The sequence below is a fragment of the Myotis myotis genome, unplaced genomic scaffold (assembly GCF_014108235.1).
Source record: "Myotis myotis isolate mMyoMyo1 unplaced genomic scaffold, mMyoMyo1.p scaffold_m19_p_8, whole genome shotgun sequence".
NCBI lineage: Eukaryota > Metazoa > Chordata > Mammalia > Chiroptera > Vespertilionidae > Myotis > Myotis myotis.
Window position 1 is genome coordinate 20,224,292 of NW_023416390.1, and position 18,634 is coordinate 20,242,925.

At 41.6% G+C, this 18,634-nt stretch overlaps 1 protein-coding gene across 3 annotated transcripts in view; it reads left to right on the forward strand.

The window, feature by feature from the left end:
• The window catches only part of XRCC5 (X-ray repair cross complementing 5), a 93,262-nt gene that overhangs the window by 67,713 nt on the left and 6,915 nt on the right, over window positions 1-18,634 (forward strand). For all 3 annotated transcript variants that reach the window (XM_036320279.1, XM_036320281.1, XM_036320280.1), the window contains 3 exons: window positions 11,006-11,115; window positions 12,849-12,945; window positions 14,906-14,973. In XM_036320279.1, the coding sequence (XP_036176172.1) occupies window positions 11,006-11,115; window positions 12,849-12,945; window positions 14,906-14,973 (275 nt within the window). The remainder of the gene's footprint in view (window positions 1-11,005; window positions 11,116-12,848; window positions 12,946-14,905; window positions 14,974-18,634) is intronic.

The following is an 18,634-nucleotide window of genomic DNA, read 5'->3' on the forward strand; positions in this document are numbered from 1 at the left end:
CTTGAAACAGCAAGCATGGACCGGCTCCCGGCAGATTTAGCTTCTTATAGCACAAATTTGATTATGGGTCATCCCTTTTTAATTATTTCCCATGTCTTTAAAATTAATGCCCCATTCTAGGCTTTCCACGATCGGGTACCACCCTGCCATTCCAGATCTATTCACAGTTCCCCTTTGTGAACCCTGAACCCAAACCAAATTGTATTCCTGCTAATACCCTTGTAACATTGGCTTTCCTGCTTCTGTATGTTTGCTCATGATATTCCTTCCACAAAGCTCCATTCTTTTTCCTCACTCCCAAATCCCATTCTAAAGAGATGCTTGTGATTTAAGAGTTTACATACCCTAGGATGCCAATACCGAGTAGTAGTTTTATTGTAGTATGACTCATTATCAAAGATGCTGCTGCTAGTGTGCTGTCAAATAACCTCCATCTGTTTTTATTTTCTAAGTACTTCTGGCTCATAGTAATTTTTTTGTTTGTTTCCATTATTGATTTTAACAAAGCAGGGCTTGGGAATAATAATAATTTGAATTTTTGAATTACAGCAGAATTAATTCTCAGGTAAGATAAATTCATAAATTTTAGCCCCATCAAAGAAGTAGAGAAAAATAACATGTCTATATTTTGAGCTTTACAATATGTAACTTTCTTCACAAAACCAGAAAAAGATAGAGGGAAAAATTAAAGGGGAATAAAAGGATCTGAGGAGGTCCTTTAAAGGAAAGGTACTATATAAACACTGGACCTCATTATTTATCATTTTTTAAAAGGATTTACCACATGGAGTACAGTTGTTTTAAAATTTCTGCTACTTGATATTTCCTTTAAGGAATGAGTCACATTTTTGAGGTCTCATAAAGCATTGTGTGCCGCCTCCTGCTCCTCCATCATCCACGACAGCACAGTCAGTCAGTGGCCACCTGCTTCTTTCCTTGCTGAGGAGTCTGACTCATCATTCACTGTAGCTCTTCAACTAATACATGAATTTCAGTTCCATTCAATTACCAGCTTTTAATTGGAGCCCATTGCCAGATTGGTCTCCTGTTCCAGAGCATCTCTTCTTGGCTGCACTGTTACTATGGCTACTTGTTTTTTTCTGCTACTTTCTGCATTAGCCTGATGACATCCACTCAGGTATGAAGCTAGAGAGATCCTGTAGACTTTCTATAGTACCAAACACTGTCATCTTGCATTCTGCCTCCCTCCTACTGCCCATCTGGAATGGGATCAGGTTTAGATGGTGAGGTTCTTAATTCTTCTATATCACTTTTATTTTACTGAGCTTTGCCAAGTTTTAGAATTCTAGGACGTTAGAAAATTGTGGAGACCTTCTTTGTCTGCCTTCTCTGCTTCCTACCTCCACCCCCACCACATACTTTCAAGCATATGCGATATGCATTACATAAACAAGCTGAAGAAATCACCTTCTCATTTGATGAAAAGCTCTTCCTTTAGTTTCTTTCTTATCTTAGCCTCATGTCCCAGTTTTGTACTGTAAGTGCATTCCTCTCTGGATTGGGGGAATTAGTTACACTAGAGTGGATTTTCTTTGGTCTTTAGTTAACTGCTATATGCCCTGTAAATGTTAATTGATAATCTTCAGGTTTTGTGGGACATGTGCAGTGGGTCTTTAATGGTTAGATTGAATGCTTTTAATACAAAATTAAAGACCATAGAATGTCATGGAACCCACCCACTGGCCAGGAAATAAAATTTTCCCGCTGACTTGGGAACAGATCTGGTCTTATTCACCAAGTTATTTAAGATGAGAAATATTATTCATACAGAATGAAAAAGACTTGTCCTAATGTTCTCTTATATGAAGTGTGCTTACAACCAGTAGCCTAACTGGATGCCGTTTCTCTACTTTCTCAATTGCTTACACCATCACCTATTTTTTAGAGTATGCTAAGACCAAGAGACTCACAGCTCAAATAAAAACAAAAATAAAACAGAGAACTCGTAGTCTGCAGGAGTGGATTCTGACAATAAAGACTTTGCATTTACTCTGCTCCTTGTGCCTGGGGTTTTAATTTAACACATCAATGAAAAGGCTGCATTTACCAAGGGGGGAAACACTCAGCAGGACTTAACTTTTATTAGTGCAATTTGTAAGAAATTACAGCATTTAATGAGAAAATCGTTAAGCATGAAAAAATGGGCTGTAATTGAACTTGTGGAGTTTAAATGGTGAGGTTTTAATTGAGTTTTTTAGTTATTGGTAAGAAAAAAATAATAACCAGGGCTGTACCTGTACTGTGGAGGTGGTCAGCAGTTCAATTTCCTGTACCGCTGGTCATGTATAATATGATGGCTGTGGTGTTCTCTGTGTGGTATCCACGGACTCCTTCTGCCTGGCAGGTGAGGAAGTCGGGCTGGAATCTGACAGAACAATTTCTGAAAGGAGGAAGGACAGGTGAGAGGCAAAGAGCAGGTCAGAGCCGTGTCACCTTCACAGGCCAGCTGCTTTAAAACAAGACAACATTTGAATATCCTTTTCAGGTTCAAAAAGCTTCTACTTTTTTCTTAGTTCTCAGTTTCTTTTGTTGCCACCCAGTGACTTCTTTTTCCCCAGTAAGGCTTTCATTAAAGACTACAAAAAAGAAAAACAAGAATACCAGACCAAGGAGGCAAACATTCCTGGATCTTAGATCTGAACTCTTTTGGAATGGAAGCAGAAAGATATTTAAGAAACAAATTGGCATATCTTTTGTTATTTAGAGGGAAAATATTTAGATACCTCCTTTTTGTACTTAAATTTTTAGAAGAAATAATACACTTGATGTCCAAAAGGACATGACACCCTAAGAAGATTCAGTCACTTCTAGTTCCTTTGGTTTATCATCATAATCTACACAGTGTGGCAACTCTGCTGTGTTTCAAATGTTAAACCTGGAGGAAAGGGAAGCATATGTAGCTCTAAAGATGTTGAGGTAGAAATGAAAGTCATATTTTTTATATAACTCTGTTTTCGTAGAAATATAAAAATATTTAAATGGCTGAGGAAAGCTTTAAATATGCTTGTGAACCTTTTCAATAACTTCTTAACTAAATTTCATTGTATCCTACCTTGCTAGAAAGAAAGAAAAAAGTCTATACACTTTATCTTCCCTTATTATTTAAAGAATACGTTGTTAATTTCTATCTCCTGGAAATATTCAGTGCATTAAATGGGGTGTCCATCTCTATAATGGTTTATAGTAACACATTGTACCCCTAGCTCCTAGGTCCACTTCTCGCCCTTTCCCTGTGCACCAGATGGGGGAGGAGTAAGGAAGAGCAGGCTGCATTTCCCAGGCTTCCACATCTACTGGTTTCCTACTGGGTTCAGCCAGTGGAAGACCCTGGTGGGAAGTAAAAAGGGAGGGGGGAGTCAGGGTTTTCCTTTCTTTCTTATGTGTTAGGTAGCATCTTCAGTCCTCCATGGTTTTGGCTCCCATTGGACCAGGCCCCAGGGGCCTAGGTACACCCTTCTTTCTTTTTTCTCCCCCTGCTTCCCTCTCCTCCTCTTCCACACACTGCCAGAGGGGTGCTAAGGGCTACTTGCTGTTCCTAATCTTTGGGTTGTAGCACCATTCTCAGTTCGCATTACAGCTTTTCATTACCTGTGTAACAGTTGCCTGCATTAAACTTTCTTAGTTAAATATTCAGTGATTTCTATTATTCTTGTTGGGTCCTGACACAGCCTCTAGCCACAGTGGCCAGTGTATATCCTATAGTAAAGAGACATAAAGAAGCCTGTTTGTGATCCATTTCTGTTTTAGTTGCCTGTGTTAAAAGAGACCCATTTTCTTATCAGGCAAATGTTTCTTGTAAGTTTCTGGTTTAAAACAGTGATTGTAATTTACATATAGATTTAATTGGTGGCAGATTGGACTACTTGCTTAGAGTTTTATTTGCTGATGGATAGTGTTTCCTTTTATTCTCTTAATGACTGACCTGACCAGGTACTTATTTGATTTAGATGCTTGACTTTTATTGTCACTTTTTCATTCTGTTTATAAAGTTGTCTTGTACTTGGTTATGTAAATCTGTTCTTAACATTTAAAAATGATTTAACTGCTGACTGCAAAATGTGTACTTCTTCAATAAGCAAAATTCACGTGAGGCATTTAGATGATGAGAAGAATTAAATTGGGAAACATCTTGAATGATGCTTGGGTTCAGCAAAATCATTTGAAATAGGTTTCTAGTCCTTTATGTGTAGTGTGTGACAGATGAGTGAACCTACTGCTTTTGTGGCTCTGACTGATGGAGGGAAGAAATCCACGATAAATGACTTCCTTTCACTTTGTTAGAAACATCTTGGCAGAAGGCAGAGGTGGTGAGTGAATGTAAAGTCAGAGGCCAACAAGTGTGTGGCCCCGAGTGTTTTGGTCCTTGTGACTGTACAGCAAGAAGAGAGGTGATTCAGTGTATGGGCCTTTGGATGGTGTTGAATGTTTTCTCTAGAGAAGCAGAACATACATTTCAGATTAAACAAGAAAACTTCCTCTTACATAACCCTTCTGAATCTGGATAGCATTTTAATATAACACTACAGTATTAATGTTTTGAGACTGATTTTGTGTATCAACAGTCTGTACTCATATAAGATGCTGGGTTTATATATAATGCCCATATTTAAAACCTCAAAATCCAAAACAGACATTTTTGAAATTCAGAATAGACATTATGATTTTGAAGACTCATTGAGATAAAAGACGGCTCTTGTCTGTCTTGGTATCCTATGATGGATAGCCCTTGGGATGGCCATTTTTTATATTAGCTACTAATGAGTGTTACTGAGCCTTTGACTAATTCTGAAAAGCATTTTGGTAATAATTGGGGGTGTGATTTACTGAGTAGGAAGACTGACAGACTATTCCTTAGCCCTATAATTGATGTAGAAGCAGAGAAAAACCCCCTATGATCAGCATTTCCTTTTTGTGGGATGGGGAGGAAGGAGGAGTCAAAGCATAATTTAGCCAGAGAAAGATATTATTTTTAGCCTTTTCTGAATTTTACTTTTATTAAAAGTGACAGGAAAATATGAAATGCCACTATATTTGGGAAGGGAAGCCTGTTGTCCACATCCTAGTCTCATACTCATTATATTAAAGCATCATATGTATTTGCTAGTGTCAAATGATTCATTATAGCCAGCAAACTCAAAATAGTCTAGGGAGAGGGACAGAGTTCAGAACCATGGGTCAGATGCTCAGACTGTGTGACCGATTGTTTCTAGGAGGGCAAAATTTGGTTCTTTGTAATCATTGGGTCTGTCAAAAGTTTCGCTATGTTTATCTGTGTTCTTGAACCTTCTGGAGGAAAGCATAGAACAGTCTAATATGCAAACAAGAAAACGATGTCCAGATAAGCCCACAAATACTTGAAAACTTCACTCTTAAATAGAAACTGAGTCTTGACATGTCTACTTTCTTTTCTTTGAATTCCTTCTGTCCCCTATCATTATTGCAAATGGGTTGTTGGCTTTTGTATTTGCTTTATTTTAGTGTCTTTTGAATATTTTATTTTATTTTTTTATTTGCTTTTGTATATTTTTCTCTATAAGATGGCAAGTGTGTGTGTGTGTGTTCCATCGTGCTTCAAGATAAAATGGGTCAGAAAGTTGTGTTTTTGCAAAGCAGTTCAGTATCTATTTAGTTGCTGCATAGACTCCTGGGTCTGAGGACTCTGTAAGTTTCAGTCCTTAATCCCATCTACTCTTTCCTTGCAGTCTTTATGTTATAACTAGTGGCCTGGTGCATGGATTTGTGCACATTGAAAGGAAATCGGGAGCCTGGGCCCATGTGCCCGGAGACTTTCCACGACCCCTGAGCCACTGGGAAGTCATGTGGGGAGTCTGTCCTCCTGCTGGCAGCTTCCTGAAAAAGTATTTCCAAATGTCCCTTCTGTGACCAGGTTCATGCCTTGCTGGCCAGGAGGTCCCCAGTGAACACCTTGGGCTGTGCTGGACGCTTTCCACTGCTCAGAGCCAGATAAGAGCCGCTCGGAGGTGAACAATACAAAGTTGGGGATCTTGGAGGGCGGGGTGATCTCTCGCCCATGCCCCACCCTTCAGATCCATCTCTCTGACTTTTATCCCAATTGTCAGTCGCCACCTGTGGCTACTTTTATATTGCTGCCTTCCTCTGTAGCTCCTGGGAATAGGTAAGGGATGAGATTTGATCTGGATGCCCTAGGCAGAGTTCCAGGAGCCCAGCAGCAATATTAGGCTCATCCCTGTTACTCAGAGCGTCTGCGCTTCATCCATTCCCCGGAGATTGTACCTGTAGGTTTGTGGGCTATGTGCCTCACAGCAAGTTCTGGCTGAGCTGTGGGCGTCCTTGGGACGGGTACCAGCACGAAGGGGTGCGGGCAGGGGGTCCATCTGTGCCTGCCTGCCGGAGCCACCGGGGATCTGAGGGGAGTGGTGGAGCCTGGATGCAGGCCAGGCCCAGGAAGGGTGCGATGGGCTCCACCGAGGACATGCGTGGGAGACCGCTCATCAGATTGGGATTTTCTCACTTTTTCCCAGACTCTCTCTGGAGGTGGGGACCAGTCTGGCTTGGAAGTGGCATCTGGGGGTAGTAGGAAGGAAGGAGGGAGAGGTGGATTGTGGTCCGGAGTAAGGCGTGTTCTTAGTATTTCAGTTCCGCATCCAAAGGAACACAGCAATAGCTAAGGGGTGGAGCCTGGCCCTGATGCCTGAGGGGGAGTTACAGGGGGCCGGCATCAGTATCAAGGTCATCCCGGTCATGCACAAACATTCCATGCTGCATTTGTTCACAGTAGATTGTACCTGCAGGGTGTAGGGGGTGATTTTTCCACGCAACTCCTGGCCCGGGCAGGCCCAGGCAGTATGTGCGTGATGCGCCTCTGTGGGTTTTTCCCAAGCCCGCATCTGGAGACCCAGAGGGCAATAGGCAGCTGCGGGGTTTAAAGGGAAAATTCCAGGGGCCAGCGGTAGCTCATCTATGGTCATTCTGGCTACACCCCTACCACCCGGGCATTGGGTCTGCAGCCTGTTTGCTGGAGGTTGCACCTGCCATAGGTGGGAGAGGCTTGCGCACCACAGCTGTGCTCCCCAGCGGTGAGCCTGGCTTCTGGCTGAGTGGTGCTCCCACTGTGGGAGCACACTGACCACCAGGGGGCAGCTCCTGCATTGAGCGTCTGCCCCCTGGTGGTCAGTGAGCATCATAATGACTGGTCGTTCCACCGTAATGGTTGCTGGGCTTTTATATATACAGACTAGAGGCCCCGTGCACAAAAATTTCTGTACTCCGGCGGCGGGGGGGGGGGCGGGGGGCCCTCAGCCCGGCCTGTGCCCTCTCGCAGTCTGGGACCCCTCGGGAGATAACGACCTGCTGGCTTAGGCCAGCTTCTGGGTGGCAGAGGGCAGGCCCAATCCCTAGGTGCAGCCCCTGGTCGGGCTCAGAGCAGGGCCAATTGGGGAGTTGGGGTGCCGCCTCCTGTCATGCACAGAGTAGGGCGGATCGGGAGGTTGCCGTGCCACCCTCAGTCACTCTCAGGGTAGGGCCGATTGGGGGGTTGGGGCACCGCCCCCTGTCACACTCAAGGCAGGGTCAATGGGGAGGTTGCGGTGCCACCCCCTGTCACGCACAGAGCAGGGCCCATCAGGGGGGTTGGGGCTCCGTACCCTGTCACGCACAGAGCAGGGTCGATCAGGGGGTTGGGAAACTCCCCCCTGTCACGCACAGAGCAGGGCCCATCAGGGGGTTGGGGAGCTCCCCCCTGTCACTCACAGAGCAGGGCGGATCAAGGGGTTGGGGCGCCACACCCTGTCACACTCAGGGCAGGGCCGATGGGGAGGTTATGGCTCTACCCTGTCACACAGCAGGGCCCGTGGGGGGGGGGGGGCGGAGGGGGGTTGTGGCGCCGCACCCTGTCACACACAGAGCAGGGCCGATCAGGAGGTTGGAGCGCCTTCCCCTGTCACAAGCAGAGCAGGGCGGATAGGGAGGTTGTGGCCCCGCCCCCTGTCACACACAGAGCCGCAGGGCGATCAGGGGGTTTGGGCGCTGCCCCCTGTCATGCTGATCCCGGTGCGGGGAGGCCTCACGGCTCTGCTGATCCTGGTGCTGGGAGACATATTACCCTTTTACTATATAGGATAGAGGCCTGGTGCACGGGTGAGGGCCGGCTGGTTTGCCCTGAAGGGTGTCCTGGATCAGAATGGGGGTCCCGCTTGGGTGCCTGGCCAGCCTGGGTGAGGGGCTGATGGCTGTTTGCAGCTGGTCACACACCCTTTAGGGTGGGGGTCCCCACTGGGGTGCCTGGCCAGCCTGGGTGAGGGGCTGAGGGCCATTTTCAGGCTGGCGGGTGACTGAAGCTCCCAACCGCTCCTTCTTTTCTTTTTTTTCTTTTTTATTCTGGGCCAGCTTTAGCTCTGAGGCTTGGCTCCAGCTCTGAGGCCTCGGCTGCTGAAAGCAGGTATTTGGTTTGTTTGGGTTCTATAATCGAAACACTGTTTCAACTCCAGCTCTGAGATCCCAGCTGGCTGAAAGCAGGTTTCTGGAGTTTGTTTAGATTCTATATTTGTAACAATGTTTCAAACTCCAAGCTCAGAGGCCGGCAGCGGCAGGCGGGGAACTTGGCTTCCTCCATCACTGAAGCAAGCACTCCTCATGTTAGCTTCAAGCTGCCTGGCTGCCGGCCGCCATCTTGGCTGGCAGTTAATTTGCATATCTCCCTGATTAGCCAGTGGGAAGGGTAGCGGTTGTACGCCAATTACCATGTTTCTCTTTTATTAGATAGGATAGTATGTAACATTATTTATGTAATACCTTATGACACAGCAGACAACCTTGCTCTGCCAAGCTTCTCTTCTCTTAGTCTCTGTGACACGATAGCCTCCTGTTTTTTATCCATCTCTTGTCCTTTTCTTCTCAGCCTCCTTCATCAGCTCCCTTTCCTCTTGTTTCTTCCTGTATGTCTGTCCATGGACTCCATATACTGAATCATTTGTTTTCTTCAAACATAACATGTGCTTTCCCACCTCTGTTCTTCCAACTTTTGCTCAATCTGTTTTCGCCTATATGACAACTAAATTTTGTTTTTCATTGCCAGCTAAACAAAAAAAAATGTTAATTCATGAATTTTTAAAAATTCAAATCAATTGATATGTTCCCATAACACTCTTCACTTTTACCGCCTGTTGTTTTTGTGTATGTGTATTATATCCTCTACTAGAGTGGGAACTCCTCAAAAGCAAGAATCTTATCTTCAACTTAATTGAATCTTCCACAGACCATAGCATAGTGTCTTACATATAACAGTTACACAATAAATATATACCAAGTTAAATTAATGAAAATGATCACTAAATCAAGCATAGAGGAACATTTACATTATAGCATGAAAGATCCCTCGTTCTCATTCAAAGGAAATGAGAAACTTGGAATCTCTGGGATTACTGCCATTGACCTGGAAAGACTCTTGTTTGTGCCCAGATATATAACTCTGAATGAACTTTATATCAAACTGTCTGATAAAGAAGCCTGCTTTAAGTGGAACAGGAAATATCAAACATTTGTTCCTTCACCTTAACAAGCTGCAAAAGGGAGATAGCTTTTGTTGCTTTGAGCTTCTGTCGATGGTTTTCTGCTGTGCCTACTAATCAGGGTAGTATTGTTTACCTTGTTTAAAAAGACCCATCCGAGCGTTCTTTCTCTCCTTCAAATTGCTGTTGGATATTAATTTACTGCTGCAGAATACATTGGTAAAGATTCCAAGGAAGTGTTTCCTTAATCCCTCAAGTTTGTTAAGTACTTTATTATAATGGAGATCATAATCTCCTGGTTGGTAGAAGAGATGAAATGGTTCCTGGGCATATTTTCTCCTGCTGCAAAATTTTTATATTGGAAAATACTTCAGTTTATAATCCTTTCCACCTGCTGCAAGAGCCTTAGGAAATAAGTGGGTGGCACTGAGTTTCCTGACTTTCATAAGGTGTCTAGCATTGGTCAGGTCACTGTGATTCAGTTAGTGGCCCTTACAGGCGAGCCTTGAAAGTACTTTTCATTAGTATTGTATGCACACATTCATAACTGTTAGAGTGCTCAGATGAGGCCATGACCACAGCAGACACGCAGTCTTAGAACATCTTGACCATTCAGCATAAAGTGCCGAGCAGCCCTAGGGAGTGGTTTCAGGGGATGAGTGAGAAGGAGCCGTTAAGCCATGAAGGTGCATGTCTCCGTAGTTTGTTCTTCTGCGCAGATCATAAGGGTCAGTTTTGATCTGCTCAGCAACTTAAGTTTCCTATGATGTTGTTTTTCTATTTTTCTCTGCTTTTATACTGAAGAATTGTTTGTAAGGCAGCCCCAAATTGCAATCCGCCTTAGAAATGATAACATTAATGTGTTTTCTCTTTCTGTAGCATTTCTGACATTGCTGGCTGAGTTATTGTTTATTAAGTGTTTATTATGGCTTGTAGACTGCTGAGCAGCATAGAGGTTATTTGGGTTCAGCTGAGGGCAGAAGATATATAGCAATGACTTCCCATTCCAGAGGATATTATTAAATTAAGACAAGGCCGGTCTTTTCCAATTTGACCTGGGATTAGAAGATGAGGTGTCCCTGCCTCATTATTTTCCACCCTCTTGCACTGTTTGACACATATCTTAAGTGTAATTAGGGAGGGACTAGAGGACCTATCTTTTATAAATATATTTGGAAAGACAGTTTTAAATTAACCCAATGGTTCCTAAATTCTAGGGAAGGGAGAATAAAAAGCAAAACCAATAATTTTTTAAAAACCCAACAATTTAGTATTTGAAGTCCCAGTTGGAACATTTAGCTATAATTCTAAGCATTTTAGAAATTAAATTTTATTTCTTGACAAATATTAGTAAGTTCTACCCAAACTTTTCAAATAAAGACATCTAGAATCAGCATTTTGCATCTCCAGAAGAGAAGATAGCCACACAGAAGGATATATTCTCTCTAACAAGCATCACTTGAATAGAGAAAAATAAAACTTGTCTTGTGTTCTAGCGAGTCGCCAGCTAATAAGTCACATTGAACAGTTTTTGGATACTAAGGAAACACCATATTTTATGAAGAGCATGGACTGCATCAAAGCCTTCCGGGAAGAAGCCATTCAGGTAATGCTATCCTAGCCTGTCTCCTCACCCAAAACCATTGGCTATCATCACAGGGGAGACACATATAGCACCCCATAAATAAGCTTGGGCTTTGGAAACAGTCAGTCTCACTATGAATAGCAATGTATGCCAAGAGAAGTGGAGATGACTAACTCATCCTTTACTGTCAGTGTCATTTCTGAGGGGGAATAGGGATGGGTGGAAGAGTGGAATGTTTTATCCCTGGGAGTGAGCTTTTTGTTATCTTGTAGCCTTGGCTGTATGGTTCCTATTAGGCAAACAGGAGAGTTCCATTGTACCCCTAGTGATCCAGTCATTATCGTAAAGGATGGACTAATTATTTAAGGATATTGATGGGAAATATACGTTGTGTAATTATTGAGAAGGATTTTATGAAGACAGGAGTAGGGATCTGAATGCCAGGGCATAAAAGAACACTGAAAATTAATTACTCAGTACCTCTATCCTGCCTTTTGTGTGGGTTTTTGTTGGTGTGTTTAATTGGAAATGTTTATAAAACACTTCAAAAATCTTCCAAATTATTTCCAAGCTTTTATACATAAACTCTAGGCAAGAATAAGCAAGTTTAAATTATAAAAGTAGGCACAATTATAGTTCTTACATCTTGTACTAATATTTGCTGAATGAATGAACAGTATAATTCTTGAATAGTTTAGACACTTGCAAAGAATAAGAAATGGGAAAATGGTTACAGTTAGAATAGAATAAGAGATTTAGTAGCAGGTGACCCAAATGCCCTACAGATAAAAGAGAAACTTTTGGCAGAGTAGAATCAGAAGAAGACAGGGGTGACTCAGTCAGGTGAAGAAAGATGTCATTAGGCGGAAAAAGGCAGTAAAAAAAAATACTGCTTTTTAAGTAACACTGCTCCCCCGGGCTAGATAGCGTCTGACATTTCTATGTACTCCTGCCACTACTTGTCCTTAAAAGTACCCGGTGATAGATTTCTTTAAAAAAATAAAAACAAAAAAAACACAAGGAAAAATAGAAAAAGAGTTGGAGGAGAATCAAAAGAGACTTTAAAATTATATCAATCTTAATGTAAAGACATTTCTAATTATAAAAAAAAAATGTTTTTAATGTTTTATGGAATAATTGGGGAAATTTAAATACTGACTGGTTATTTGCTTCTATTAAGGAGTTATTATTAAATTTTATGAATACATTTTAAAGAATCTATATATTTTAGCTATTGTGTATTGAAATAGTTATAGATGAAATAATATGATGGAAATTTTCTTCAAAACAGTCAGAGTTGTGGGAGAAGGTGGGGGCATCGATGAAAGAAGATTGGCCGAGCTGATAATTGTTGAAGCTGGGTGATGGGTATATGAGTGTTCAATGAGTTATTCTCTATTTTTGTTTGAATATGTCTATATTAAAGGGTAAAAAACAAAGTACCAGGCCACTAAAAAACTATGTGGCTCTGGGAGGTTCTGTACCTTCCACAGATGGAAAGATTTCAGGTTCCTATCAAACAAAGTTGAAATTGGAAATAACAGTTTTCCATTTACCAAAGAAATATATATATTACACACATATTATGTATATTTAATATTTATATAAAAATATATAACATATTTAATATCTATAAATATATATATGTATAATTGTAATATATGTACTATCTGTTATAAATGACTAATTCAGTATATACAGTACTTTGGCCTGGGGAGGACTCATTTTTATATTGCTCTGACTTGCCCCCACAGTTTTCAGAAGATCAGCGCTTTAACAATTTCCTGAAAGACCTTCGAGAGAAAGTGGAAATTAAACAATTAAATCATTTCTGGGAAATCATCATTCAGGGTAAGCTATCATTTTCTTCAAATATTGATGCTATTTTTTCTAAATATAAATACAAATTCTAATATATAAATTGTGTTGTGTGATGACTTTTGATGTGTATTTGGGAACAGCTCAGGATTCAGTGAACTAAAAACAGAATTCAATAAGCCTAAATACAAAGAGGTAAATAATAAGTATACATGTAAGTCCCACATGAAACTGTAGCCTGACCCGTTTCAAAGATCACACCTTTCTGTTAGATCAGTGGTTCTCAACCTTCCTAATGCTGCGACCCTTTAATACAGTTCCTCATGTTGTGGTGACCCCCAATTTCATTGTTACAAATTGAACATAATTAAAGCATAGTGATTAATCACAAAAACAATATGTAATTATATATGTGTTTTCCGATGGTCTTAGGCGACCCCGTGAAAGGGTCGTTTGATCCCCAAAGGGGTCGCGACCCACAGGTTGAGAACCACTGTGTTAGAGGAAAGAAGCTGTGAGGGCAGAATTGCCCCCTCCCCCAGACTCTGAGATACTTTTAGTCCTGCTGGACCCACGGCACTTCCTTGGCCTCACCTGCTATACTTTTCATTACCATGTTCTTGGGCTTCTCATAGCAGCAGACCAGCATCTTCATGCACCAATGTGGCCACTCAGTTCCTCACTTATTTACAGTGGCCAATGCAAATTAAACCTAGAAAGAAGGTAGCTTTGTGTTTGATTTTCTTCATGCCCTCTGCCCATTTTTTTAAGCGGACTTGATATTTTTTTCAGAGCCCAAGTACTCTGTACAAGCTATTAAAAACAATGATGTTAAAAAGTATGAAACTTTTCACTTGAAATAGGGCCCCAGAATTACTTTCAGCCTGGCTTCATGTGCATTTCTGTGGGAAGGAGTTACATACCTATCTATCCAGCTTCTAACGGGCAGCTTTTCATCACACAGGCAACCATTTCCCTGACAGTTCATTTCTCAGCCCTTTAACTTCTACACTGGGGACCAAAAGCAATTAGAATAGGTGGCAAATGGGGCTTCCTCAAATCACTCTTGTGTCTCTGCTGCCGACCTGGTAGATGAAAGAGATTGGTTTTGGTATTTATTGAATGCCTCCAGCATATTGTTTGCTGAAAAGAAACTTACAGGATGTACACAAGATACATATTTTCTGAGAGCTTATATCCTATTGAGAGAATACACATGACTTGTGCCATTTCTAGGTACAAATGGATATTAAATGCATGTGCTTTTCTGAAAGTATTTCACGCATCAGCCATTTGAGGCAGGAGAAAATCTTAGGAAGAAAAGAAAACTAAAGGGTAGATTTTCTCTCCTTGGTTTGCTCTCACTGAGCTAAAATTGATGTGCTGTGCTAAATGGTAGACAGCCATTTTAAGAGATGTTTCCTCCCGACCTTGGCCTTCCTGCCGTTCCATCAATAGCCAGTAACACTCCTGGAAGTCAAAATGTCTGCAGATTCCCATATTGGATACCAAAGTATACAGTCATTCAGTTATCACTTATTTACTGAGTTTCTGCTGTGTACTACATTGAGGGGAATATAAAGATGAGTAAAACCTGCCTTAGAGAAAAGTGTAGCATCCCAGTAGGAGAGATGAAATTTATACAAATAGTTATACAGGGTAAGATATGATGAGAGCCATTTCAAAGGCATGAACAAAGTGATCTGAGAATTCCAAAAGAGAGATTATTTCTATCTGGATTTAAGCAAAGAAGGCTTCACGGAGCATTTGCGATGTGATTTTTATTTTACACAAGCAAAACTAGGAGAAAGGGTAATGTAAGCTGGAAGGAACTATGTGAATGAAGTGTCTTTATAGTTTTATATTCCTTACAGAGAAGAGCACAATCATAGTTTTAAAGATCTCCAGTTCTAAATGTGAGGAGGTATGGTGAAAAGGAAGGTGGGACTGGGGTTGATTCTGTACTTAGATTTTACTCTGAATTACTTTTTAGATGGAATTACTCTGATCACCAAAGATGAAGCCTCTGGAAGCTCTGTCACGGCTGAGGAAGCCAAAAAGGTACTTCCTGTCTTTAGATCAGTTACTGCAGTGAATGTTCTTTTCTTAGTGCCCATTCTTATTTGAAGAAGTTACCTTTTTTAAAAAAATATATATATTATTGATTTTTTTACAGAGAGGAAGGGAGAGCGATAGAGAGTTAGAAACATCGATGAGAGAGAAACATTGATCAGCTGCCTCCTGCACACCTCCTACTAGGGATGTGCCTGCAACCAAGGTACATGCCCTTGACCGGAATCGAACCTGGGACCTTTCAGTGCACAGGCCGACGCTCTGTCCACTGAGCCAAACCGGTCAGGGCAGAAGTTACCTTTTTGAGGGTAACTATTTTTAGTGTACCCATTTTTATTCAGTCAGCAGGCAAATTGCAGCGTCCCTTTGGGAGAAATTATAATCCCACTCAGTGTTCCGTAGGCTGTGGTAATGTTTCAGAACTCTCCTGTGACCCCAGCTTCAGTAGCTCCAAAGCTGCTGACATCCATAGTGCATACCAAGCTCAGCCTAGACCCCATCCCGGCCACGCATTGGTCACCTGAGGAGCTATTTTTTATAAAAAATACTGATGGCCAAACCCCTCCCCCAAGATACTTTCTTGTCTGAGATGGGTCCTAGGCATGGTTTTGAATTTGTAATTTTGCAGCAAGGTGGCAAAATACTGGTGTTCTAGCATAAGGCACATCTAGGTGTTTTCAGTAAGTAAAAGACCCCATGTGTGAGATCCAGGAGATTCGTATTGACACAAATAGTTAGGCCAAGTTCTCCCTGTTGTGTATGAGCACTGAATCTGATTCAGCTATGAGTCAAATACGTGTAGCTATGTAGGTCAATAATCCTTCATTATACCTAGGTTTTTGATAAAATTTTAATGGAATTAAATTGAATAGCTCAAAAGTGTACGGTTCATAGCATTCTGCTTCAGTTTCTGTCACTGATTGATCCAGTCCTGTCAGCACAGTGCCTGGCCGCTGCCAGTTGTGTCCTCAGCCTCTGCTCTCTGCTAGGCACTGTGCTGGGTGGTAAGACAGCACCCCTGTCCTCTGAAACTCAAAGGAGCAGTTACAGGTAACAGAGGGAGGCAGTGAGACTCAGAAAACACCGTTCCCGTGGAGGGAGAGCTTGGTCTGGAGTGGCAGACAGGAATCTGTTAAGGGAATGGCAGGAATAAGGCTGGAAATACTCATTTTACGGCTAAGCTTAGGCCAAATCAAAAACGCCTTGAATTTTTATACGTGATTTGGTAGAAACTCTAATGTTGTTTGGAAGAACAGTTAGTCTAAATATGCAGGAATATTTTAAAGCACTTTGCCTAGCAAAAGGCTTTTGCTTTCAAGAAATAATATGCTGGAATTTTAGAAGCAAACTCTAAGATGCTGATGATTGTCTCAGGAGGAGTTGTCTGCACCCTCTCTGCCATAATCAGTATTGTGAGGCTGCCAGTACTTGAGAGTATGTCATTCAGCGGCTGTGTTTTATTTCTGTTTGTTACTTTATACAATGGCTTGCTGATATTTCACCCTCTAACTGGGTTGTATCATTCAGGGCTCTGCACAGAGGCAACCAGTAGAATGTGTGTGGTGGAAGGGAGATTGGTTTATTTTAAGGGATTGGCTCATATGATTGTGGAAGCTGGCAGATCTGAAACTTGTCGGGCAGGCCAACAAGCTGGAAACACAGGCAGGATTTCTATTTACAGTCGTCAGGCAGAATTCCTTTAACTGATTGGATGAAGCCTACTAACGTTATTGAGGGAACCTTTACTTCAAGTCAGCTGATTGTAAATGTTAACCACATCTACAGCAACATCTAGTCGGGCGTTTGACGCAGCAGCTGGGCACCATGGCCTAACCTGAAGGCTTGTCAATCAGTTTTTGCTAAACAAATAAAATTAGCCAATACGAATACTTTCATTTTAGTCACTATTGCACTAAAATATCTACTATCTAGGTGAGAGTTGAGTACATATTACAGTTTTTGGAAGAAGAAGGGACACTGATCTAAAAGGGTAGTTTTCCTCCCAGAGGTGTCACAGCCCAGTGGATCCAGTTCATTAAAGTTAAAGCAGAGAGAAACCTGACGGGATCATATGCTTCTTGCACATTGTCTGAGGTTTGTTCTGTGTTGCCTCCCCAGGAATTTTGATGTCTGATAATGTAGCTATAGAGAGGAATTTCAGTTCATGACTGTGTCTGGGGTGGTGTCCTTACATGATTCTAATATCAGCAGAACTGATTTCGGTTGGTTGTAATTCTGAACACCTCAATCTTGACTAGAGAGAAAACATGGTGGACAGTAGAGTCCAGCCCAGTGTTTAGACTCCCCTGTGCATACTGGATTGTTTGCAAGATGATGATTCTGTACCTGCTTCAATGTCATATGAACCTTTGTTTTTCAGGGTGAAGATTTAATCTTTTGTAATAGAAATGTTTTTAAATGGCACCTGTTGGTTTTTGAAGAGAAGTGTAGAAGTGAGAGTGTATTTACAGACGATAATGGGGAGAATTACTGAGAGAGATTCTGGCTCATGGCAGCTGGTTCCTTGTGGGTTTTTTGTGTTTTTTTTTAATTCTTACCCGAGGATATGTTTGTATTGATTTTAGAGAGAGAGGAAGAGAGAGAGAAACATTGATGTGAGAGAGAATCATTGATCAGTTGCCCCCCGTATGCACCTCAACTGGGGATCAAACCACAACCTAGGTATGTGCCCTGACCGGAAATCAAACCTGCTACCCTTTGGTGCACAGATGCACTGTTATTTTCTAGTTCTGCAGAGGGATAGGACTGGAAATTTCTGGCAGGTCTCTTTTCGGTTTTAATGGGAGAGACATGTGTCAGTTATTTCTCTTAGCCAGGTTAGGGAAGTGTGGTCATTTTTGACTGTGTACTAAAATAGTCATTTATATTGCCTTTATTACACAAGTGTTTTAAGTTTGGTCATTTTTCAAATAATTAAGGAAACGACTATAATTAGTGAGATTGAAGAGCAGTCTTCACAGTGCATTTAAATTCAAGATATTTATAAGTTATTTAAAATTGGCAAGCTGTCAGATTCTTGCTGTTGGTGACCTGAAAGGAAATAATTATCCAGGGATGTCCATTTTAAATGACTATGAAATTCTAACTTCACACTTGCACATCTTAAGGAGAGCCATTTCCCCCACTGTATTCTAGAAATGTGTGGATGTTTGGATTCTTTGAGAAATGTAGATAAGTCAGCCATACTGCAGAAATAGAAAGTTCTTCCATGACATAAAGTTAGATATAGGTAGTCACTTTCTTTTAGGTGTACAGATACTCTCACTGCATTTTGAAGCCTCAACAAAAATATTACCACTTTTACATTCGTTTTTATTGTTATTATAACTTGTTAATTCTTTCAGTTCACTTTTTTCTCTTTCTGGTGATTATTCTCAGACATGCCATTGACATTTGATGCTTGGTAAAGCCTTGGTGCAGCTCTTGTTGCCTTTCATCCGTCAGTTTATTCTCTGGGCATGGTGGTGGGTAGGGTGGCTGTTTATCCTGGCAGGTTCCAGGAGCATCTGGGAAGTCCTTTGCTCCAGGCCACAGTCAGTAAAGGGCAGTGCCTTGTGAAAGGTCGGGATAGGCTGGTTCTTACTTGAAGTTTATCTTCTTTATCTTCTTTAGGTTTCTTTTTGCTAGC